General features: G+C 36.2%; 1 protein-coding gene across 1 annotated transcript in view; it reads left to right on the plus strand.

The window, feature by feature from the left end:
• The window catches only part of LOC577291 (mitogen-activated protein kinase kinase kinase 2), a 58,532-nt gene that overhangs the window by 973 nt on the left and 31,046 nt on the right, over positions 1-26,513 (plus strand). The window contains exons 2-3 of the mRNA XM_003724662.3: positions 10,379-10,449; positions 23,118-23,221. Coding sequence (XP_003724710.1) covers positions 23,218-23,221 — 4 coding nt within the window. The 5' untranslated portion in view covers positions 10,379-10,449; positions 23,118-23,217. The remainder of the gene's footprint in view (positions 1-10,378; positions 10,450-23,117; positions 23,222-26,513) is intronic.

Here is a 26,513-nt window from a genome sequence, read left to right on the forward strand (position 1 = left end):
TTTATCAACTCATTTTACATTGACTTTGTACAGAGACTTTCATGTTATGAGCAATAAATCCTGACTAAGAAAGACAACCCCCCCCCCCCCAAAATAAGATGGTGAACTGGGGGTATTTTATTACGAGGAATCCTTTTTCTGCATCGCGTCGTAAGCGTGCAAATTGGGAACCAAAAGCTCGCAAAGCGCTGAAGGAAAAAAAAAGCGTCCTTGAAAATGCGGACGATCCTTCATTTTTAGAACGCATTTTGTCAGCGTATACAAGGATATCCTCATTTATGCGGACGATTCCCATTCTCAGACCAGCGCCCTTTAATATTTTAACAGTCTGATGGGCATACAGTGTACTTGCCAGGCGTTATCGTATTTGCTTCGTAAAATATAACAAGAATAGAGTACAAGTTTAGCAAAGGAACATGTTTGATTTGAGAGATTAAGCTTTTATAAATTTACTTATTTATATATCATGGATATAAATATACATTTTTTTTTGTGGGGGGGGGGGGGGGAGGGGGGTTGTTTGTAACTACATGTACAGTGTACATGTAATTGCATTGCGGGTCTTCATACATGTACTTCGTCAGTGTTGCAGTGAGCTGTTTGAGGCCACTGCAAAAATGCAAATTATGAATATTATGGTACTCGTTAGTCCAGACTAAAGGTTCAAATCATCAGTTAAGATCAGAAGGAGAGCAGTGGTCTTTTAACTGAGAGGTCCCAGGTTCAAATCCAAGTCAATGCGCTCGTGCCCATTGGTAATGAACGACCACCATTTCTATCCACAAAAGAAAATACTAAATTCCATTTTTTAAAGATAAAATTTGGAGGTCCTGATTAAATAAATATTGTCCAAATGATTCATTTTGAAAATGGAGGTGAAGGGATGCTCAAATTATTTCTAGTCATGGCAACCAAGACTGAAAATCCTGACTAAAGTACCTCTCTTATTTTAGGAATATGATATTCTATCTCTCTTGTAGATAATTCCTTAGTGGTTGCATGCTACTACATTTATTTGTATAGCATTCTATGAAACATGACTTACAAGTGCATTGCCTACTGTGTTGTTTATATTCCTACTGTGTTGTTTATATTCCTACTGGTGTCCTGTTAGATATCTGAAGCAATTACTCAATCTCTTTCATTAGGATGTGTGTACATGTACGTGTTTATCAGTTTCTTGTTTTTGGAAGGAAGCATCCTGTATCTTATTGAGTGACCATGCAAGTCTCCTTTCACTGATTATGTAACACCCATACATGAAACCCTGCTGAAGAGAGAGACAGTCTTGTTGTTTTGACCAGGGATGGGTCAATCTTATGTGTCAGTGATTCTCAATGCATGGTGGCTCTTACAGTTTATATAAGCTTTGGTGACTTTGGATGACAGGCTTTTTTTCACTTCACAGAGGACATCCTTTTTTTGTTATTGTGTGATTTTTTAAAACTTGGAGTCAGTTAAAAGTGTTTAGAAGCATGTTATTGAAATTGTGGTCAAGGTTTAGCTGCCCTATATTGATAAATTCAATATTGTAGGGCAATCCATTTTCTTTGGTAAGGAATACATGTTTCTGGATGAAGCATCTAGGCCTTCATGTTCATGCATGTTGAAAAACCTCTTGGTGTGACGGTCATACCATTTTACAAATATTTACATTACAATGATAGGCAGCCTGCATAGTGAACATTAGGAAAATGAGTGACATGCTTTAAATAATATGGTTATATTTGTATTTCTGTCAAGTTACAGGTATACCGGTAGTTTCATAACTGATACGTGTGACATGGAGCTGCATGTACTTTACATACACATGTACTTTACATACACATGTACATGTACTTTACATTGTGCTTGTAAATGTGTTAAGTAAGTTAAACATCATATGTATGTTGGCCTTAATTATGTTGGTCGACATATTGAAACACAGCACAGATGTACAATGTACATGTACATGTACACACAGGTATCCACATTCATTGTTTATACATAGTGTACACATACTGACTACAGGTACATGTATGTGAATTAATCTTGAGCATACAGTACTTCAGTGCACCAGCAAGGCCACTAAAAGGTACATGTACTATAATCTATAACATACACACCTTCATCAGTAATTGACACATTCAATGTAATTTAAATCAATTCCAATCAAAATCCTTTTTGTTCTGTTTTGAAAGAGATTTTTTGCTTCCAAATGTGTATTCATATGGTTTGGCATGTTTTGTTGGTGGTTAGTTTTTGTTTTGTAAGCAAAGCACTTTTTTAAAATATTCAGTAGATATAGTGAATTTTCATTATTGAAAGGGAGACTTTTTTGCATTAATCTTATTTTCTTTAACTACAGTTTGGCTCTTTTCATGTATGTTTTTGTTGGTGGTTAGTTTTTGTTTTGTAAGCAAAGCACTTTTTAAAAAATATTCAGTACCGGTAGATAAAGTGAGTTTTCATCATTGAAAGGGAGAATTTTTTGCATGAATCTTATTTTTTTAAACTACAGTTTGGCTCTTACTTGCTGTGTACACATGCTGCTGCCAACTATATTTGACTGTAAGATTGAACATGAACACCATACCTAGTTAATGTAGCTTGAGTTTCAGATCAGTTAATCTACTTTTTATTTAACAAGGATAATCAGAATAATTTAAGAAACATTAGGCCTACAGGTACATGTACAATGTATGAGTACAGTATGCACCGAACAGTACAGGAAAAAAAAAAATCAAACAAATTTCAGGGGCTACTTTTCATTTTAATTTGTTTTGCATTGAACTCTATGCATATTTTTGGGGGGCTCTTTTATGACTTTCGGGGGCTAATTAGCCCAGAGCCCCCATGTATTTTTTCCCCATGGAACAGTATTCAAATGCAAGCCATGACATTATTAAAGTTCATGACATTACATGGATTCCCTATGATAATTAATTGTTCTATACAAAAAAAACAAAGTTAAAAAAAACCATACCGGTACATGTATAATGCCTTGTCTAAGTGCGACATGCATTTACAAAATTCAAGGAAAAAATGCTTGCTAGTACTTAAGTATTAAGAAGTCCCAATGATGGTCTGGTTGGGTAGACTAATTAGTTAGTGCCGATTTATTCACTGTCAGTTGTAATATTTGTTTTTCCTACGAACTTTGAACGACCTTGGTAGAAATACTCCATGTGAATATTGATTAGCCTTCTCTCCTGGCCTGCATATGATTTTAGTTCTACTCACTGCTGGATTATAAAGTATTTAGGTCATTACCAACGAGTTTATGGTGGAACATCCATGTAGGTGAGCTGTAATAGAGAGGCACTGAACAATCTACATTTTCATGTGGTTGTTTTGTTTTCGGGGAGGGGGTTGGAGATGGTGTAATAAAATCATGAATGCTGAAGTCAAATTGAACCCCTTTGAATGCCATCGTCCTTGTCTTTAACTAGAACGTAATTATGTAGGACCCATTCACACAAAAGAAAAACCTTGTATTTGTGAAATTAAAGAAATCGTGTTTTGTAGGGCAGGGTTATGTGCCATTCTTATGTGACATTTGCATGGTGTGTTGATCTTGATTTACAGTAGATAAATGTTCATACAGAATGATGCCCAGAAACATCAATGCAAGCAAATTGTATTTATTTATTTAAAAAATTATACAAAGCATCTATAAGGCCTTTATTTATTCAGTGTGAATGAGGGTTACTGCACGTTGTGCTGGATATATGCATGTAGACCTGCAATACATGTACATTTATCTTTAATAGGAATCTGTATGTCTCTTTCCACATTGTATTCTAAAGCAAATATTTTATTATTTTCTCTTTTAGTCCGGGATAAGGATAGTATGGGGCTAAGCAAAGTACGGGGTTAAGCAAAAAAAGTGTGAAAAGAGTGATGGCTGCCCAAAATCTAATTCTGGATTGCCAACATCTTACAATTTTCATCATTAGGCTTATGTAACACTCTCTATAAAATTCATTCGGGACCCACTTCGTAAGTTACTGTGAAGCCCTGCCTATGAGAAGGCCATAAAAATCAAATGAAAATTGGCCCCCAAATTGTAATATAACAAAAACCCATCAAGGAGGCATACATGTATATAGACAAACGTTAGGCTTAGTTTGAGACATCTATTAATATTTCTGTCATTCATATGATTAGACTTACAAGTACAGCAGTTATTCACAATAGAACATTTAGTTGAAAACTAACAAGGTCGGTAGTTGTCAAACCAAGAAAGGAGAGTTAGAAAAGCAAAGAACAGAACTGATATTTTGACTTGACTCTTGTCTGGCTTTAGTTGCTGCCGTGCTCAATTACATTAATTTCCTCAATTTTGACAAGTCAGTCACCACATTGTGGATATGAATAATTTTAGCGAAAGAGAAATGCACAAAACTCGCTAGGCAAGCCAAATTTACACATGTAGGGCCGTGTGTCATAGTGCAGAAATCCTGTGGCCTACCGTGGTGCCAATTTGGCGAGTGATCATGAGATACGCAGGCGACGAAATATGAGACTAAAGAGGAAGTTCACAAGTAAATTGTCTTTCTCGGAGTTGGCTAGATTTTCCACCCTCCCATATAAAGGATTAAACTTGAAGAGACAAGTGCATGTACATACATGCATGTAGCACAGCAGTAGACACATTGTGTTATAAATACATTGAGATGCTTGTGTGTTTATCACTGGTATGTTACACAGATGATACATGTCATATATCAGATACACTACTACGTTTGAGTTTAATCACCGTACTTCACTGTAGTCTATTTTCATGTACACTATAGACGTCCTGTTTGTATTTCAGCCTGTCACATCTTTACTGTACAGTATACACTTTCAGTATTTTTCCCACTTTGACAAAATTTGTTCTTTTCCATTAAAGTGGGCATTTAGTGGATAATTCTAGATTCTAGATTATAAGCACATTACAGAGGATATGCATGAAGTATAATGATAGGCCTATGACTATGGTGACATTTGAGCCCCTTTAGGCATATAATTACACAGAGCTGCCAACCATTCCGTTTTTGCCGGAATTACTCCGTTTTTTCCTCAAAATTACGGTATTACGTTTTTTCTTCATAAAATACGTTTTTTTAATTTTAATTTTTTTTTTTTTTTTACATACCACACGTCAAACAACTGCCCTAAAATGGTGATTTGATCAAAAATTCAATAGAAAACTAAATTTAAAACATACTTAAAAAGAAAAATATTCTCAAAAAGAATGAAATGCTGATAATACCAAAATAACCACCAAACAAAATTCCTGCTTGTATGGAAAAAACAGCATGATGAATGAACATTTCTGCATTGGAAGTGTGTAGCGCGTTTTTGTAAGCTTCGTTTTTATGAATTCCTTTTTTTGGTCGCACAAGGTTGGCAGCTCTGATTACATGTAAAATTGAATTATTGTTCAATGAAACCCAAATTCATTACAAAAACAATATGCAACTGAATTGAATTTTATTTTACAACATTTTTTTTTAATTTCTAAAATTCAAATTTTCCTATTTTATAAGCTGTTGAGAAAAAAATGAAAAATTTGCTATACATTCCAAAGTTTAAGTGGTAGTTTGTAAACAGAAATTATATTTCACATCTCCTTCAAGCTCAGGATATGAATGAGTACTTGCTCTATATATGGGTATTTTTTTATGATTAGGGTGGGTATGATAATGCCTCAAGATATCCTGTAAAGCCTTTCAATGAACTCTCTAGACGAATATATGTAGAAAGTGAAACCATGAAACCAATGATTTACATTTCATTGAAATGCAGCCTTAATGAGCTTCTTATTTGGAAATACATGTAGTATTAACTTCAGGCAGGGTGTACTGCATAATTAGCTGTAAATCATGTAATGGATTATTTTTAGACACTGACATACAATGTACTATGTGTAAGTGTGAAAATGAAAGTCTGTATAGACTACCCATGCCCACGTTTTGTCTTTTTTAATTATTGAATCTATTCAAGGGAAGGTGGGTGGATAAAAGTACTTTACACCCTGTATATTGCTGTTTGTATACTTTCATGTAGTTTTGATTGTCAAAGAGTTATAGATGTGTTCTGACAACTGAAATAAAATGAAATGGTGGGTGGGCCACTTCTTGTCACTATTGAACTTAAACCTTTTGAATCTACAAGAGGAGGAGGTAGGAGGAAAGGAGGAGGGAGGGGTGAGAGAGGAGAGGAGGAGGGGCAGGGAAGGGGAGAGAGAGGGGAGAGGATAATTTTCTAGACCCAAATATCCAGGTTGCTTTTAATTTTCAGTATAAAAGGGGTGTTAGATTGAGAAGAGGGCCCAGACAAAGTGCTACTGACTGTACATGTACAGTATGTATGTATGTGCTAGAGTCAGTGTATTAGTATTGTTTTCCAGTACAGTGATATTATGCGTTTACTTGATGATCCTGATTGGACCCAAGTGTCAAATGTGTTTTTAGACAAATCTTACCATTCTGAAATCAAGACTCTGGCATCCTGAATATATATGTCAAATGTATTTCAGTAGCCTGTTTTCCTACATCGTTGGGATTGCACATTTGCACTGCTAACTGAAATACGATATGTATCTGCCTATAAATCCTGTACATGCAAGTATGTGGCTTGTCAAAAGATTTCCCTGACATATACCCTGTGCCTGTGAGCCATGTTCAATATGATGAACCAATTCATTACCACACTTACAGAGTTCTAATTAATAGTAACCTCTACATGTACTACTGTAGGGTGTAAGACATGTGTATTGTTGAATGAAGATTACAGAAGGAGACTGATTTGAAATGTCATGCTGACTGGTAGGGTTTCACATAGACACCTATCAATGTCAGGCTAGAAGCAATAGGTCTAGAATGAATATTAAAGACTGTCTCATTTCATGACTATGTAAAACTCCTGTTCCGGCCTCTAAGCTTAAAACTGTTTGTCTCATTTCATGACTGTGTGATACTCCTGTTCCTCTAAACTTAAAGTTGGTTTGCTGTGTGGTTGAAATATATTTTTAAGAACAATATGTAAAGATACTATTTTTAAAGATTAAATGTAAAGGACATTAAAAACAGTTGTGTATTATAATGCTTTAGATCCATCAGAATTTGGACGATGATCGTAATTACATTTTTGATTAATATCACTTGTAGCATTTACATGCACTGTATTCACATACAAGTACATGTACATGTACATGTATGTGGGACTATGTATTGAGGACCAGTTCCCTAGGTTCAAGGGACAAACTACATGTACAAATGCTACACTGTACTGTACTTCAAGGGCAATGATATATCTTATGTTGGTATGGTTCTATGATGATCTTCGCCATGGGAATACAAGTATGAGATAGCTCACACGTAACTTATTTATCCATTACCAGGACCCTTCACTTTATGGAAATGATTTCATTCCAAGGATACATGAATAGCATTTATTCCTTTCAATTTACATGTACAATGTATATTAGTTATGCATATGCATGATTACATATACATACATATTCCTCTATTCTCTCTCTCTCTCTCTCTCTCTCTCTCTCTCGCTCTCTCTCTCTCTCGCTCTCTCTATTCTCATGCGGTCCTGCTACATTTTGTACAGAGCGTGAGAGGTTATTTAGATTGTAATGCCCAAAATGTGGATTTGAATAAAGTTCTGAGTTCAACCTTGTCCTTGCAATCTTCCAACTCACTGATTGGACCATTGTGAGATTAACAGGTATCATAGTAAGAATGCCTAGGTATTCCTGAAATTCATGTATGACATGTCACTTAAACTGTATTTGTTTAGAAATGTCAATTACCATATTTGCCGGCTAAAGGCTGCAGTATTTTTGGAAGAGAAAATATCAAAAAGCCTGGGTGCGGCCAATGTGCCACAAGAGTAAAAAATCACAAGTCAAAACCATGAAAACAGCATGAATTCGTACTTATGGGACTACAATGAATGGTACTGGACATTTCTAGAATAACACATGTCTTACCAACAATTTTGTGTTATATTGTTGACATGAAGTTACCAACCAACTTACCAACCAACTTACCAGCCATCGCCAAAGCAACCTCAATCCTCGCATCCCGAAAGCCCAAAGCTGGCTTGCTGCCTACATGTATGGTGTCCGCAAAAAAGCAAAACAGACAAATGATTGCTGTAATCAAGTTTTACAAGTATTATGTAATCTGCATAATACATGTACATGTATACAACTGTATTCAACTATTCATGTATTCATGCATGAGGCAAATTTTAAATATTTATCCCAAAATAATAGCCTTTTGGGATATAGACTGTAACAATAGTGTAACAATGCAAAATAAGGAATCACTGTAATGCTAACATGTTTCAGTACCCTCCATCCTGTCATATCAATATTAATAATGGCATATTAGTCATAGACCAGTAGAACATATATTAAATGCTCTTAGACCCAAACATCTGTCCAAAGCCAAGAGAGAAATATGAATGACTTTGCTGATGCATTCACACAAAAGAAGAGGAAGAATGAGTGAATATGTATTAATCATACGGTGGCTGATAGGTACATGTATCGGTAGAAGCCAGTAGATGAGGTTGGTTGTGATACGTACGCCTGGTGATGACTCATTAGAGAAGAATCTATCCCTTGATGCTCTCTCCTCATTACATGTAGCTCAGATCCTGGATGGAAACGCATCTCTGTGTGACTGGAAGAGTGTTTGGGTATTAATGATCTCTCCATGTTTCATCTACATCATGATCTAGAACAGTGGATGTAATTGGAGCATTCTGTGGCTTATACCACTGACACTGTATGTACGGATATCTCCATGTTTATACCACTGATCAGTGCATCTTATCACTAAATGAGTATTGATGGATGAAGAGATACACCTGTACAGTGTACGTATGTGTACATGTTGGTAGCAGGTGTTCTGGCTGTACAGGTAGGTGGGTGAGGAATGAAGCAACAATGTAACATTTTAAAATTAATTTTGTGATGAGTGCCTTATTTCTCCATTTATATTGGACGTGTGTAGTGTGTACCAGGATATAGGATACATGCACATGGATATCAATCCAAGGCTACCGGAATATGAATTTAGAATTTCCTTGTTTCCTTGTGCACGTTTGATGAAAAGTACTAGATGCATTGATTTGTTTACATTATAGTATTATACATATACATGTAGTGCTTTCAGTCTTTCACTTTCAATTTATTGTATTGGCTACACAGTAAAGCAGTTACATGTATGACACCTTCTAGAACATGTTTCTGTACTGTTTAAGCGGATGTGAGAAAATGAATAAGTGAAACTTATTGATGGAGGTATTCAGAATTATATAATTCTGATTTATGTGATCACCAAGATCTACATTTCTACAATTCTACATTTAACAGATCTCCAAGCTCAATCAGCTACAGTATCCCCCCCCCCTCTTCCCCCTCGTAGCCTCTTCCCCATTTCATGTATTACATGTACATATGTACAAAATGTACTTCACTGTGTAGTTTGTAACAGATTGCATGTCTAAAGCGATGGCTTCAGTCTTTGGTTTTGTGGTTCATTGTAATGTGAAGAGCATCATGATCAATATTCTAGAGAATAGGGATGTATTTCCTGATATCGTTTGAACCCTAGGATTTTAAAGGGATTTCCTTGCTTACTAAAACTGCAAGAAATGAATCTCTTTGCTGTACAATATTAGCATTCATTCACTCATTCAAATGTATTCAATAAACAACAAATGTACCTTACATGTATTTCATTACATAATCATTAAAACAGTTGATTTACTAATCAATCTCTTAAAATGCAGAAAATATATTCCTGAAATTGTGGAGCAAAATAGTTTGTAGTTCCTTCAAACTGTCAAAGAAAATATGCTTGGTCTCTTAACAGCTAATGCATGTACATTTCAGTTTTGTATGAATGCCTCCAGATACAGTATGACTCATCATCATCAATAAACTACCTAGGAACTGGGCCATATGATATACCTAATCTGATATTTTCATGAATATCAATCAAGGATAAGTCGCTTTGAAAACTGATTGCCTTCAAGCTCTTCATGCATTATGCATATGGTACAGTGTAATGCAGTGTTCTTAGCATTTCTGCTACATGTACATGTGTAAGTTGCAGATTAGAAGGAAATTTATTTTGAAGAGGTAGCATTATTGCATAATTACTGAAAACAAATCAGAAGATAAGGATTTACTTCTTAGCATTTTAAGACTCAATGACTCATCACACCTGCATTACAGTTTTAGATTTAGATAGAACAATATCAGTTGGTAAAATAGATGTGGGTTTCTTTATTTTTGTGTTTTTATTCAAAAAAGACATTTTGAAGATATTATGTTTGGAAAGCTGCAATAACATTTGATTTTGTTTTGATATCTTTTTAGATAACACAGGATGCTGTTAAAACTGTACCGGTGATAGTCTGATTGTGAATCTGAGGCAAACACTAATAGAGGTAAGAAAACAAATGACATAGGTACTGTACATGTACTGGTATGTAAATTAAACTTTATCAGACCATCTGAATTTTAATTTTTAATGATATAAGGCTACACTGCCACTTTTAAATTTAAAGACTTAAATACACAGGCTTCAAGTTCTTCAAGTATTGTGTGGGCATCTATCTGCACCTAATTATTGATATATTGATGCCTTAGACACAGTATGAAGATGTGTTCTATCACTCTTTACTGTGCTGTATGTATGCTGTGGTTTACTGCTTCAGAAGCTATTTATTAGTAATTTGATTTCTTACAGTGTATATGCTTGTAATATAACTTTCAATGCCATCCTTGAAAAATGACTGCTAAGGATCGCCCTGGGAAATGTGTTTTTATGGATGGACTTTTTATATCTCTGCTTCTTCAAATTTGTCTGTCCATAAACATCTCATCTGGATGTAAAAAGGATTGGCTGGAGCATTACTCCTCTTACTCAAGTGTATTTTACTACCGGAGTTGACAGTGTCATTTGCAGTGGACCTGTAAACAAGGTTCTCATGTCTCATGGTTATTTTAGACAGATTGTAAATTTCTTTCTTTCTCCAAAAGAAATTGAAATGTATGGTGGCCCTGAAGGGACATCGCGAATAGACTAAATCGTGAAAAATATGCGATAAAATTCACGATATCGTCAATTTTATCGCATATTTTTCACGAAGAAATTCACGAAATTGACGATATCGTGAACTTTATCGTGAACTTTTCACGATGAAATTGACGATATCGTGAATTTTATCGTGAAAAGTTCACGATATCGTCAATTTTATCGTGTACTCTATCGTGTACTCTATCGTGTACTCTCCTGACGGGCGCTTCGTAAACAAAACCAGCCCTAGCTGGGGGAGACAGAGAGAAGGAAAAAAGGGAAAGGGAAAGAGAAGATAAAAGGAAAGAAAGAATAATAAGAAGAAAAGAGGAAAACATGGGGGGGCGAAGGGCTCTTGCCTCCTCCTCACTCCCCCCCCCCCCTCCCCGCCAAAAAATAAATCAGAGAGAGAGAGAGAAGGGAAAGGGAAAGGGAAAGAGAAGATAAAAGGAAAGAAAGAAGAGGAAGAAGAAGAAAAGAGGAAAACGGGGGAAGAGCGAAGGACTCTTGCCCCCCCTCCCCCCCCCCGCCAAAAAATAAATCAGAGAGAGAGAGAGAAGGGAAAGGGAAAGGGAAAGAGAAGATAAAAGGAAAGAAAGAAGAGGAAGAAGAAGAAAAGAGGGAAACGGGGGCAAAGGGCTTTTGCCTCGTCCCCCCGCCCCCCGCCAAAAAATAAATAAGAGAGAGAGAGAGAGAAGGAAAGGGAAAGAGAAGAAAGAAAGAGAAAAACGAAAAAGAGGGAGAATAGGAAAGAAAGGAAAAGAAAGAAAAGAAAGGAGGCAAGAGCCCTTCGCCCCTGTTTCCCTCTTTTCTTATTCTTTTTCCTCTTCTTTCTTTCCTTTTATATTTTCTTTCCCTCTCCCTTCTCTTTCCCTTTATGGCGGGAGGGGGGAGGGGGAGGTAAGAGCCTTTCGCCCTTCCCCCGTTTCCCTCTTTCCGTCTTCTTCTTCTTTCTTTCCTTTTATATTTTCTTTCCCTTTCCCTTTCCCTTCTCTCTCTCTCTCTCTCTCTCCTATTTATTTGTTGGCGCGGGAGGGGGGGGGAGGAGGCAAGAGCCCCTCTTTTCTTCTTATTCTTCTTCCTTTCCTTTTTTATTCTCTTTCCCTTTCCCTTCTCTCTCTCTCTCTCTTATTTATTTTTTGGGCGGGGGGATGCAAGAGCCCTTCGCCCCCGTTTCCCTCTTTTCTTCTTCTTCTTCCTCTTCTTTCTTTCCTTTTATCTTCTCTTTCCCTTTCCCTTTCCCTTCTCTCTCTATCTCTTATTTATTTTTTGGCGGGGGGTGGGGAGGGAGGAGGCAAGAGCCCTTCGCCCTTCCCCCGTTTCCCTCTTTCCTTCTTATTCCTCTTCTTTCTTTCCTTTTATATTTTCTTTCCCTTTCCCTTCTCTCTCTTATTTATTTTTGGCGGGGGGGGGGGGGGAGGAGGCAAGAGCCCTTCGCCCTTCCCCTGTTTCCCTCTTATTCCTCTTCTTTCTTTCCCTTTCCCTTCTCTCTCTCTCTCTCTCTCTCTTATTTATTTTTTTGGCGGGGGGGGGGGGGGGGGGAGGTAAGAGCCTTTCGCCCTTCCCCCGTTTCCCTCTTTCCTTCTTCCTCTTCTTTCTTTCCTTTTATATTTTCTTTCCCTTTCCCTTTCCCTTCTCTCTCTCTCCTTATTTATTTTTTGGCGGGGGGGGGGAAGTGAGGAGGAGGCAAGAGCCCTTCGCCCCCCCCCCCCGTTTTCCTCTTTTCTTCTTATTATTCTTTCTTTCCTTTTATCTTCTCTTTCCCTTTCCCTTTTTTCCTTCTCTCTGTCTCCCCCAGCTAGGGCTGGTTTTGTTTACGAAGCGCCCGTCAGGAGAGTACACGATAGAGTACACGATATAGTACACGATAAAATTGACGATATCGTGAACTTTATATCGTGAACTTTTCACGATAAAATTCACGATATCGTCAATTTCATCGTGAAAAGTTCACGATAAAGTTCACGATATCGTCAATTTCGTTAATTTCTTCGTGAAAAATATGCGATAAAATTGACGATATCGTGAATTTTATCGCATATTTTTCACGATTTAGTCTATTCGCGATGTCCCTTCAGGGCCACCATAGAAATGCACTCTAGGCCCTGGCCCACCCCAACTCCTGGCAACTATTGATAATATGGTTCAGACTAAGTTCAAGTCTTATTTGATTATTTAGACTGTGTTTCTTCTGGTTTTAGCTGTTTTACAAGGTTGTACACACGTACTTAGAGGCAGGGCATTTTTGTCTAATTGTGAAAATCAACCGAGTCTGTACTTGTAGAATAGATCTGGTGTTTTTCACTGATAGTGGCAAACAAAGGAAGGTGTGAAACCTCTTTTGCTTTGCTGTGGTCTTTGTTTAGGATGTGGTATTCTAAATCCCACTCTTATTTCCACCAATTCTGCATGCCCTGGAATAGAGAAAATGTCAATGAACCATAAATCAAGTACAAGGACTTGACATTTAAGGCTTAAATACTTGACCTGTAATTTAATCACACTTTTGAGGCTAATTCTGATATATAGGCACTCTGTAAACTATAATTATCTCAGTGGAAACTTAAGATTTATCTGTCCCACGCTGTTAATTAAAAATAATTGTTAAATTATTGAAATACAGTAACAAGACAAAATAAGGGGAAATTGTTGAATATCAGTTTCTCATTTTCATGAGGTTATGGGGAGTAAGTAGAGGGGTATGCAGACATATTAACTTTGCTAATTCTAATCTAATTAGGACGTTTGAACAGTGTGTCCTTATTTTGACATTTACAGTGTAGATGTATGATTGGTGGCTGATAGCCTGACACTTACAGAGAAAGGTTTAGTTTTGATGGAGGAGAAAACATATTGTGAGCTTTCTTATTCTTGTTCTTATTATTCCTTTGTGGAAAAATACTCATAGTAGCAATGTCCCATTTGAAAGATAGGTTTTGAAGTAGGCTAACATATACTTTTTTATCTTGAATATAACAAGACAAACTTTGGACCATTGTCTATCACAAATGTTTGTGCAGTCCCATAGCATAGGCCTATTTGCGTGTATGTATATCTCCATGTGTCCCATGTATTTTAGAACTGTAAGATTTGGTCAATATATAATATATGTATATTATCATTTCAGAATAACTTATACACCTTTTTTTCACAAGCCAATTGAATAACCAGTACTCGATATCATTTTTGTATAATACTTAGTAGCAGCATTGACAGCAGTTATCCAAACTGCATCATAATGGATTAGTAGCAACTAGTAGTTTCTTACAAGTTACACAGTAGAGACATACATGTACATGCACACATGTACTTTGATGTCCCACTGGTTTCATAATGGCATCCAACCTGACACAGCTTACCTCTCAGCTGTAGTCAATGTTTTATCACAAATACTTTTTTATATTAGATTTAAACTTGGCGGGAGTATACACAGTAAAATACACCGGCATTATTTCTGCCAACACAGACTGTTTAATAATAGAGAAAAGTGACCCAGAAGCCAGGTATTATTCTCCTGTTGTGGTAATTTTTAGAGGAGGTTTTTATGAATTGAAACCATTAGATTGTCTATTTTCGCATCTTCTAACGTTTTTGTTTGTGTGTGATTGCCTTAGAATGAAAACAAAGTTCTGATTTCGATCAAATTCATCTGGCTTTTAATGTGCATCTACATGTATGTACAATGTACAACTGCATGTTTACATATTAAAGGTACACCTGTATGTACAGTACAACAGTTCACATCTGTAATATTAATACCCTCTTCCATTTATTTCTCAGCAAATGATCTTCCTTTTAGTAGGTAAGTCCAATGTGTTTAATAAATTGGGGTCATTCAAGGGTTAAATGTTTTCAATTGAAATATTGGGAGGGGGTACAATTTGCCATTTAGGACCACCAGGGAAAAGGTTTTACTGGTAGTAAAATACATAAATTTGAAGCATTTTCGCAAGGGAATTTAATGTTTTATTTATTTGTCTTTTTATGAAGCTTATTTGTTTAACTTGTTAGACCTCAATGGACGGCACATTGAAGGGTACATTATGGTTTTTCATCAGAGTTCACTCAATTATGATTTGATGGACGTGCAGTATGAACAAGGGAATCTTATTGCATTATTCCAAAATAATTTTTTAGTCTTGCAACATCCCCATTACATCTTAAAGCTGATTATTAATGTCTGAAAACATAGACTACAGGCCAGACAAGGTTAAAATGCTCAATTTTGTTATAGGTACTCATCTCTCTGGGGGTATTCTTGAGCCCAGATTTTCTATTTTTTGTTACCCCTCATGTTTAGATTACAGTGTCTGTGTTATGACAGTGGCCTGAAGATTGAGGTCATAAGTGAAAGTTTACATCAAGTTGATCCTCTGAAGCACTTTTCAATCTCTAGCTAGGTTCCCATTACCTCAGGATAGCATCCCACTACATCAGGATAGCATTTGAGGGGCTCTCTACATCTCATGAGATGAAAATTGTCATTCAAAGAAATGTGTACAGTTGGCCTGTCCTCATCAGCTCGAGTTGGCCAAATAGCCCTCTATTTCTGATTCGGGAAATTAGCCTGATCACAAAATAGCAGGCTATTTGGCAGGTGAAGACGCAAATAGCAGGCTATTTTGCTTGGGAAATCTTCCCAAGATATCTAAGGCTAGTTTGCAAAATAGCCTGCTACATGTATCTGTCCTGTCCGGTCCGGTCCGGTCCGGTCCGGTCCGTCTTCACCAGCCCGAAGACTCGCACTATGTAAATAGCTCTAGCAAATGCACTAGCAAATTTCTTGAGCTAAATTCACGAGCTCAAGTTTCGAGCTGATGAAAACGTGATTTTGTAACTTTGGGCTAATTTCCAGAATCAAAAATAGCGGGCTATTTCACCAACTCAAGCTGATAAGGACAGGCCTAAGGTGAATTTCTGATCAATCTGCTGAATACTCTAAAGCCCAAGATAATTTGGACTTGGATCCATCGATATTGCAAATTATACATTTATCAAAATACAAACATATTCCATGCCATGGTATAAGAAAGATATAAAGACGGAGGGTTTGGAAGATACTTCTTCCATAGTTTTCTTAGTCTTATTACACATCGTTATCATAGCTGTTAACTGCTATTCAACAAGTGAAGATTTTAAACTGGAATGTACTATGTATCCGTCAAGTATCAATATTAAAAAAAGAAATTCCTATTGGTATTTACATATTACTTTAGATGTGTGTTAGTAAAACAGGACAAGTTGAGCAAGTACAAGGCTTTGCCCATGAAACTTCCTATGGATGATCTTGTAGTACAAACACATTTGATTGTAGATAGAGATGTATAAATGGTTAATAGGCCTACACACACAGTCAATAAACATGTTTGTGTACCTGGTAATTACTCAAGTGCTCCGAGCCGCACAGGTATAAAGTGAACTGACAGTAAGAGCTATAATTGATGTCATTACCTCGCTACTTCCCTGGTAGGGCTCACACATATATAGTGGAGAGAATGAAAGTGTTTTATGCAGCAGCAGCAGCAGCGCTACCCTGGCTAGCTGGCTCCTACTCACGCATGCACACAGATGTCATGCTGGTGACGAGATGAAGCTTGATATCAGCATCATATCGGTTGCCATGGTCACATGCAAGCTTTACTCCATCCCTGCTGCCTGCCCTCGTAGTCTGCGTATCACAAGGATTGTCTTGTTCATCAGTCCCAATGCTACAAGCAAAGCTCACCCATTTGGCAAACACCATTCATATCTATCGGAATGTGGAAAATCCTCTTTTTTAATGCTGTTGGCATCATTGAATAGTTTTGACTTTAGTTTTTTATAATAATAAAGAATGCTCCTCACAGAATCTAAATTATATTCTAAGCTATAAATTGTAACTTCCATTTTGTATCTGATAGAAATGCATGATAGTTGAGTAGTAACCTGAGAAAGGTGAGAAAATAGAGTTAGCGCACATGACCAAAAGAGCCCTTGTCCAATTCCCATTTGTTCTCGTGTCATCCTGCAACTTTTTTTGTCTGTGATTTTCAGCAAATTATTGTTAGATTTCATGGGACCGGGTACATTGTTGTACACATGTAGGTCCATGGTTTCAATAAATGCTTTTTACCAAAACCAGATTGTTGCCTTTAACCAGAGGTTTTGAGGTAGGTAGCTGGCCTTGTTGAACTCATTGCTAGCACTAATGAGGATGCTTGTTCTTCAGATTCATACAAGTTTGGTTCACTACTGAATCCTGAGATTTGATTCAATGACCGGAGGCTAAACAGTAAACACATCCTGAAAAAGAGGGTAAGGGCTGCAAATAATAGGCATTAATCTGGCCTTTATACTAATACTATAGGATTTGAATTGCAAATGGAGGGAGAACCGTTTGACTAAAGGTTTCTTTTCTCTTATTGCATGCAGTGATATTTGGTTTGGAAAAATGATTAGATTTGTGAGGACAGATCCTAACACAGAATATCTTCCTTTTAATTGATTTTCTGTCAAATTTATAGGGATTTGAATTTTGTTGTTTGTATATTTCCGCTTTTATTGAAGCAAACTTGATATTTTAATCAATTGATGGTATTGATGCTACCATTGTCAGTCAATATGATTCTCTGTAATAATATCACTCTGATCGGCGAGGCTCTGCAGGCTGTAACATACAGGGCATGCTCCAGGGATAGTAAAGAAAATTTGCCACTGATTTTGGAAGTTTTAGTTTTTGTGTTCCGCAGACCACATGGTGTAAACAACCATGACAAGACCGTTTCATTAGGAAAGGGATCAAATTATAGGAGCCATCGTCTTCATCTATACAACTGAATCTAAATTCCTGCATGTTATTGGTCTGCTTACCGATAAGGGACGTACACCATCTTCCTGTACCACCCTCTTTGAATTCATTGAAAAGAAGAAAGAGAAAGTCCTTTTTTAGTTTATCTTTGCTTTTATTGGTATGTGTGTATAGCTCCTTCCCCATCAATTCATAGGGAATACTACCAAACGCAAATCCACCATTTGTATACTCTGTACACACTTCAAAGTTGCTCTCGAGTCTCCAGCAAGCTCGTTTTCTCTCTCACCTACTCTCCCTCCCCCCTCTCGAGGACTCCATCCATTTGAAAGCAGAAAGCAGTAGTATACCTGTGAGATCAAATGCAAGGCAGTGTCTGTATTGTAGATTAGTTCCCTTTGAGTTTGATCCATCACCTTTTGGACTATCTATATCTGCACCAACTTCCTCTAGGTCCTGTCCCTAGAAGATCTCCTTGTACGTATAGACAAAATCCCTGTAAATCATCCTTGAGGAATATCTTTCTCTCCCTATGACAAGTATAAGGTTTCCTTACTCTTGAGTTCTAATGGTAGTACTGAATTGCTTCTATCGTAGACATGCAACACATAGTTGTTAAAACATTTGTACTTAAGTGCCATAAGTCAGTTTCGGCCAAGACAAGTCCTGTCTTCAAGAACGAAAAAAAAAGTTTTTCTTAATCAAAAGAACCTAGTAGTGGTCAAGAAGATGAGCTTGATATTAAAATCTGTATATTCTTAGATATGCTCTGATAGTCCATACTTATTAAAAGTGTATAGTATATTACAGAGAAAAATGAAGGCTGTGGAGGAAAAAGCATGATTAAGAGGAGCAGAAAGCAGGTGAAAAGGGTATTGCAACTTTGGTGTCAACGGACATATCTTCTTGGCAGGCCCTAGCTGAGTTGGTACTTGTTGGATAAAGATGTGAAAGCGGATCAGATTGATCCTTTAGTCAAAGTAGCATAGAGAATTGGGTTTCCAGTCTCTCCAATATTTGTTGAGGTCGCTAGGAGATTGAGCTGCATACATGTACATTTGACGTGTTGATCTGATGGTTGAGTTTTTCTTCAGAACAGGGAGGATTTGAGAGTTAGCTTGTAAGCTCCAGTAATATATTCTAATACAAACTAAAGCAGACAGGGGATATTAGGATGGTATAGCCAGTCTAATCTGCCCGTTGACAATAAAGACTAACACTACCTTTCCAAGTCAGAACCTATTGTGAATTCATTGTGTTTCTTTAGAATTCAATCACTTTGTGCCTTATCGTAGCACTAGCAATTTTTCAAAGATTTTGGGATAACTGTAATTATCTTTATTCTTGTTAATCATCGCAATTGTAATGAGAAGAAAGATGGCAAACGAACATTTTTTATTTTTTTATTTTTTTGGGGGGTGCCTTTTAGGGAAGATTTTTATATATTTCTGTGTTGTTTTCTTTCCATGTTCAGGGTTAAATGTTTCTTTCCATAGGACCTGCTTGTAATCTTAAATGTACACGATTCTTGAGGGTTATCATTTTCCATCAGTTTAGGAATAAGTCGAGAAAGACATATTGATTTCTATGCCTGTGGATTCCATCAAACTTTCCACTTCTATTGAAAGCATTGGTACTAAAGTTTTAAATGACATTATCAATAAATGTCTGACTTTGCCCAAGATCTACATGTATATAGTAGATCTACTCATTTGGGGTGATTATATAGGTCACTTGATGAAAATGATATTGATAATTCGGAGTAAAGTAAATATGCTTATTGTTTGGGGTTGGATTGTATGCCTGCAATGTGTGGTCGAGATGAGAAGTAGGTAGGACCTTCTATGACTTGAGTAAATAGTAGACAGCATTTTAACCAACCCCCAAACCCACCATCGGAGCAGAGCAGAGTGAGTATATGTGTTCTAGTATCCTCAAGAGTGTTTGCATTTGTGCTTGTGTGGGGCTCATTCCTTTTGAAAGCAAGCGTAGTGATTAACAACATATAGCAAATTCCCTCCATCTTTATTCTGCTGATTCAAAGGATGAGCTTTGATTACAACTGACTTGTCAATCTTACAAATAGAGCATTTAGTCCAGTATGAAATGACTTGGATTCTATTTAGTAGGCAGTGCACATCAGATCAAGTTTAAAGAGATAGGCCATTCCGTTAACGTATGATGTTAAATAATATGACTGTCACATACATATCAAATGCATTTACGAACTATAGTAGTTTGCTGATTTAAGTGGCATCCTTCTTTTAATGGTCATATTCCAAGTGAATCTTGACCAGTCTGTTTGCTTTGAGTGGGAAAAGCTGAACTACATGTAGATAGTTCTTATTCAGTGAGAACATTTAATATTCTTTGATTGAAGATTGCCGCCTTTACTCTCTTTTCCGATCTACTCTTTGAAGCTAGCTAAGTTTGTCAATACTTTGACTTACACTTTAGATTCAAGATAAGGGATGCTTACTAGAAATGGGCCATCTGAATGCTTTACTTGGTTGTAAAACTGCCTTACAATAAAAGAAAAATACTCCTGGAAGTTGAAGAAAAAGTGTTGAGGGATTTGATTTTCAATAGTTTTCATGAAGCTCAAAAATTGCTCTGGAAAGATGAAATTGCCCTTAGGTTTGAGGAAGTTAGCCCGATCCTGGCTGCGTGCTATTTTTGTAGAAGTACAAAGAGATACTGATATATATACAATATGATCAATACAAAGTCAAACGTAGTACCCGTATTTATTGAAGAGGTTCCAAGAAATATTTGTTTCTATGAGAGACTGTTTAATCCCTCCACCAGGAAGCTGTGTTACATTGTGTTGGTTGTCATACAAAGTATTTTTACAAACATTTGAAAGGAAAGAAGAACAGTTCAAACATGCCTCGGACAGGAGTATTTATGTATGAAAAATGAAATCCATATTCCTCATAATTATGAGGAATATTTTTCAAGAGAGTACACCATCCTTGCCTATTCTAGGGTTGACAAAATGCATCATTGTTGGCTGTCCACGGAGCTCATGCAATGTATAGTTGTCCTGTTCCAATGTGAGCTGTTTAGGGCTAATTGTACTCATGGTAGGGTAGGGCTCAACACTAACAGGTGCTTAGGACAGCCACATGACCACCCCAAATCGAAGTCTGGACCCCCAACAATTTCAAACTTGAAATTGTACCTTTTATTTTGAGTTCTATATTCCTGAATTCAAGATATTCCTGAATTCAAGATATTCCAACCTGTTTTTGCATTTGGTATTGTCTGAATGGCAAGACTAGATAGGATGCATGCTGTGAGAAAGCAACAAGTGATAATATTAGCACCTCAATAGTGCATGCACACTGCTCACCAAGTTCAATGTGAGCAAAGTCTTCCTAGGCTTGATTTACAGACTGCATTGTGACTTACAACTGTGTGTGAATTTATCAAATATTACTCTGGCCTTTCTAGTTAGGAAAATTTATAATATACATACTTGTAAATAGACTTGACTAAATCAAATATGGAAATATGCAACAATTAGTTCTAGCCATTTAGATATAAAATACAGTTTAAAAAATGAAGTAATTTGAGTGGGTGATCCAGGCATATTCCTGCTAGAACATCCCATAAACTAGTTGCCAAAAGTACCCTGTGTCATATTTGGAAAAGGAAGATACTTCTGAGGTTTTTCTGCATGAAATTCATGGAATAGATGTGAGAAATATTTGTCTAAATAAGACCTATTCCTGCCTGTGAATGCTGAGACCTTTTATATGTTACGATTGTTGATAGGGTTGTATGATCAAAACACTGGTTCTTGTGTTAGCATAGTGGAGACATGAAATATGCAAACACATTCTTTGCCAATATTTTGTCTGCAATGCAAGCTTACCTTTTCATCATGAAAGTCATATACATATTGACTTGGTGGTCTAGAAAAGAGACTTGTAGATAGCTAGCATCATATTATAATAATAATAATGGTATTCAGTTCTTGTATATTTTTGGATTCATTTGGACTGGTCACTATTTATATCCATCCTCCATTCATTACCACAAACTATTTCACTGGGGCCTACATCTTTACAAGCTTGCTTTTATGTAGGCCCCATCATATTTCTTTCAGATAAATCATTACTCTACATTGACCACTTGTCTTTATGTTATTTATGATGTATTATTGATTGTTATTGTATCACACAAAAATTAACTTGTACCCTATTTTGAAATGTATATGAAATGAAATGAATTATTTGAAGTAACGTCTACATGCGCTAAATGGTGTTTACCGTACTTGTATGTGTACTGTACCAGCCGTGCTCATACCAGAGTCTTGATTAAGCAACTTATTTTTTTGTTAAAGAAAACTATTATTGAAAGACTAGACTTGATTTACATGAGTATACCCATCTAGCCGTACATAATGGAGGCACATAACGGAGGTACGGGGGTGATATGTATTGATATTTCCCATCATATGTTGACATGCACATCATATTTAGACAGTGGTTTAGAACTAGTCTTTGTCACAGACCACTCTTTAAATGATTTTACATTCAGTAGTGTGGAACTAGTTTGTGCTACAGACCAAAGTCTTCTTTATTTTTCCATATTGCTGTCTGAGTGACTGAGTAACAGCATAAGTTATAGTCCTTTTTTATGTTACTTTTAAAATCTTTTCAGATAGGCAGTCGTGAGTGACACTCAGATAAGCTGTTGTAGGAGATTTTATTGTTATAAAGAATTTATGAAATTCCCTTTAACCTATTTGTAGTGCATTTGGGGGCCATATAATCATTGATGCCTGTAGATCATTTGCATAAAGTAAACAATAGCTTTCTAATTGATGCATGAGGAGTTACAAGCAAGGTCATCAGCTATATTGACTCCTGTTTTTTGTTGTCTGATCATCAAATCAATGTCATCTCTTCAGCATATTGAAAAAAAATTATCTTGAATTTGCCCCATTTAATTGTGTGCCTGAACATCAAATCAAATTAAAATTGATGCATTATCTATTTCCTTTTTCACCAAACACGGTGAACATATCAGTACCTGTAATTCAATGTTACCTATGTCCCATGTTTGTGTATACGGTAAGGTATAAGTACAACACGGATATAACTGTAAGTGTGTTATCTCTTCAGGATGTTGGACAAAATCCTCTTGAATTTGCCCCATTGAAATGTAGGAGGTCTTTCAATTGTTGATTTGATACTTAATGATGCATTTCTCTTCTTTTTCTTTCTCTTTGTATACAGGTGTATAGCATTTCATCTTGTTGGATTAATACCCAGGTTTATATCATTCTACATCTAGCTGTTTTTCTTCATACCTTTGGCTATGCGGTGAACCATCAAAATGGGTAAGCAATAACACACTCCTCTTTCTATTGTGATACGGGCGAACCTACCTTAATTTGCAGAATCCAATGTCTAGAAGATAAATGTTTTCACATAATGCCTGCCATAATCTTATTTCATTTAAAATTTCCTGTGGCAGTAATAAACTTGTAAAAGAATTTGCGTGAATGGAATGCAATTGATCTTTAACCTTTGGGAATTCCCAATCAACTTTGTACTTACATGCTCATCCTCCGTTAACTGATCTCATTGTTGTTCTTATCAGATCGAAATTCATATTTGTAGATTAAGAACAAGTTCAAAAGTCAAGGCTTTCTAGTTTTATTCTCTTTCCCAAAATTAGTTCTTTGTAGGATTTTAGTTATTCTCTATGTTTGCGCCGTACCTGTTATTATATGGTTCATGGATGTGGTTCATTTATCTGCATTCTTGTTGTGTGAAAGGGCCAAGTTTAGTATCTGAAGTTCAGAACAGTTTCTAATAGCCAGCTCTTAATATAGATTAAGAACAGCTATTTCCCCTTCCCCTCCCCCACCTCACCTTTGACCAGATATGGGTAACCTACTACCCTCATTAGGCTCATTTATACTGTCTTAAACTTCATTTTAAAAACATTTTGATTTTTTTTGAATATTTTTTTTTGCGCTAAAACATCACCGACTGAAAAGCTCAGTGATATTTTGACGTGTTTTGGTTGGTAATGGGCATGTGGAGTTTTTCCTGACCTTTGACCTTGGACTGCCATTAAATTGGTAACAATCCGGAAGTGCCGAAAGTCACGTGACAAACATCACAATTTTTCAGCTGCTACCATTTACATTACCAAACATCGCACAGACATTAAACAAAATCACACACTTGGCTTGGAATGTTTCTGGCTTGGTATATTTTCTGGTTTGGCGTAGTTGCCTAGCAACTTTGGCATGTTTGGTTGCCAGTGTGCATGTAAATGGCCCTATTGTAACATTTATTTCCATGTAATATGTTTATAATGCCCACTTTGATAACGAAACAAAAAATTTAAGCATTTTAAATTAAAATTAATTCTTGACAGTGCACTATGACCACTGTTAAAAACAAGACTACCGGTAGCTTATTCTGATGAGATTTCTTTTTATCCTCAACATTTGCTCCAGGTTTATTTCACCAAAGATATATAGGTTAGAGCTAAGTTTAGGAAACTTTAGGGTTGGGGTTAGGAATAGTGTTTGGTCTAGGGCTGAAGTTACACACATGTAGGAATTCTGTTAACGTAGCAAATTCTACTGCAAAGCAATTGTCACTGGTGTTTGTAACACACAGAAGCAATCAGAAGTATAACTTACACGGCATAAATAGCCTGAGGGTCTTTAACACAACTAATCATAGAATAAATACCCTTCTAGTTATAGCCTCTCAGCACACAATTTGTAAGATACAAAGAATTCTTTGATAACTGTATATTATTCTCTTCACAATTGGTGAATTTGAATGTTATTTTTCACTTTTTTGACAGCTTGTTAAATGTCAAAATGAGATGTTGAAAAATATCCTCCTACGCATGTATCAGATGTCATTTAGGAGTCATTTTACCAAAAAGACCTTTTTGGTCTTCTGCGTGGTATGGTTTCTGACCTGTTTTATATGAACTACAGGTATATAGGCCTATTCCTTCATGACGAGTTACATCTATATTGAGATACTCTTTTTAATGTATTGATAGTCATTACTAGATTATACAATTTGTTGTTGTTGTTGTTGCGACAAATTCATTTGACAGATTGGTGAAGTAGAGCAGTTTCAGTGTTTAACAATTAGTTATTGTTGTCGAATCTAGTTCATCAGCCATCCAAATTGTCATAAAATGAAGTTCATAGTACTATGCAGAACAATAGGTTTCAGTAGAAATGCAGCTATAGACCTTCAGATTATGATTCATGAAACTCATCTTTGGAATCAAATCCTTTATTTTACAAATAGAATCATATCCTCAAATAGCCTTCAAACATATCAATAAAAAGAGAAAAGATGGAATAATCATCATAAAGTCACTGTACTTCAACAAAAGTTTTTACCATATGTCACCTTTTTGGTTGTTGAAAATAGGCAATAAACTAGACATGTTTTGTTTTTTTTATTTGTAAATGATTTCTGATTTATGTCATAATAAATGATGCAAGTCATTTTTCATAAAGCTGTACTGAGAAACAAACTTTGATATTAAACATGGAAGGAAGACGTGGTCAAATATGTTCATATTTTTCTGCTTTTTTTCTCTGCTTCTGGTTGGGAAGGAATGTTTATTATGCTGCTCCTAGCTTCTGCTCAACATGAATACACCTCCAGCTTATATCCTGCTGTATGAAACCATAAGCTCATGTATGTTGACCCTCGACCTATGCGTGGGCTTGGAATGAGCTCCTCACAGTGATAATTAACCCATCTTGTACTGATAAACTTTTCTGCTCTTATTTCTCTCCATTATGTTCAATGTGGATGGTAGTGTAGGAGTTAAATGATGTGTGAGTGGAATACATACATGTATGTCCAGTGGGTTTAGATAGTTACATTAAAAAATACATGCAGACGAACACGACATGTTATTTGATTGGGGGAGTGTCTGTCTGGTTCACAAGATGAGAAAATAACCAAACACTCAGCAACTCGTTGGAATTCCACACCATTAGGCTTGTTCACTTTAAGAACATAGGTGGGACGAATGAGTTTCAATTTCCGGCAAAATCATTGAAAACAATCAACAGGCCTTTTCTTGTATAGGCACATGTGGCTTTGGAAAGGTTACAAACATGTAATGAAATGCCAATTTATAAATGAAGTTCAGTTATCAGCTTTATGATGTAAATCCTGATCAAAGTTAGAGATTACATGACAATATTAGATACAAAGTGTTAATTTTTCTAAATAATTTTTTTTTCTTTAAATATTCAGATTACTTTTTGCATTTAAAGCTAAAATTTAGATTCACATTTAAAAGAAATACAGAGGTTTCTTTAGCAAAGATTCTGTGAACAGCAAAATCTAGTTCTTAACATTCATATCATGGCATAAAATGTTAAACTTGCTTATACTTGTGAGTACAGTAATCATTGTAAAGTATATATCACATTATGTAAATTATATTAATTTGATGATTGACATACTTGACTATACAGAGAAAGAACAAAGAGCATGTATTGGGATGAGGATTATCTATTTGGGTCAAAATGATTTTACTAATTGTTTTTAAGGTTAGGCCTCATGAAGTGTTTAATGACTGAGAAAGTTTGAGAAAAGAACTTGGTAGTACATGTAACA

Source organism: Strongylocentrotus purpuratus, unplaced genomic scaffold (genome assembly GCF_000002235.5).
Source record: "Strongylocentrotus purpuratus isolate Spur 01 unplaced genomic scaffold, Spur_5.0 spur5_scaffold_7, whole genome shotgun sequence".
In the NCBI taxonomy this organism is placed as follows: Eukaryota; Metazoa; Echinodermata; class Echinoidea; order Camarodonta; family Strongylocentrotidae; genus Strongylocentrotus; species Strongylocentrotus purpuratus.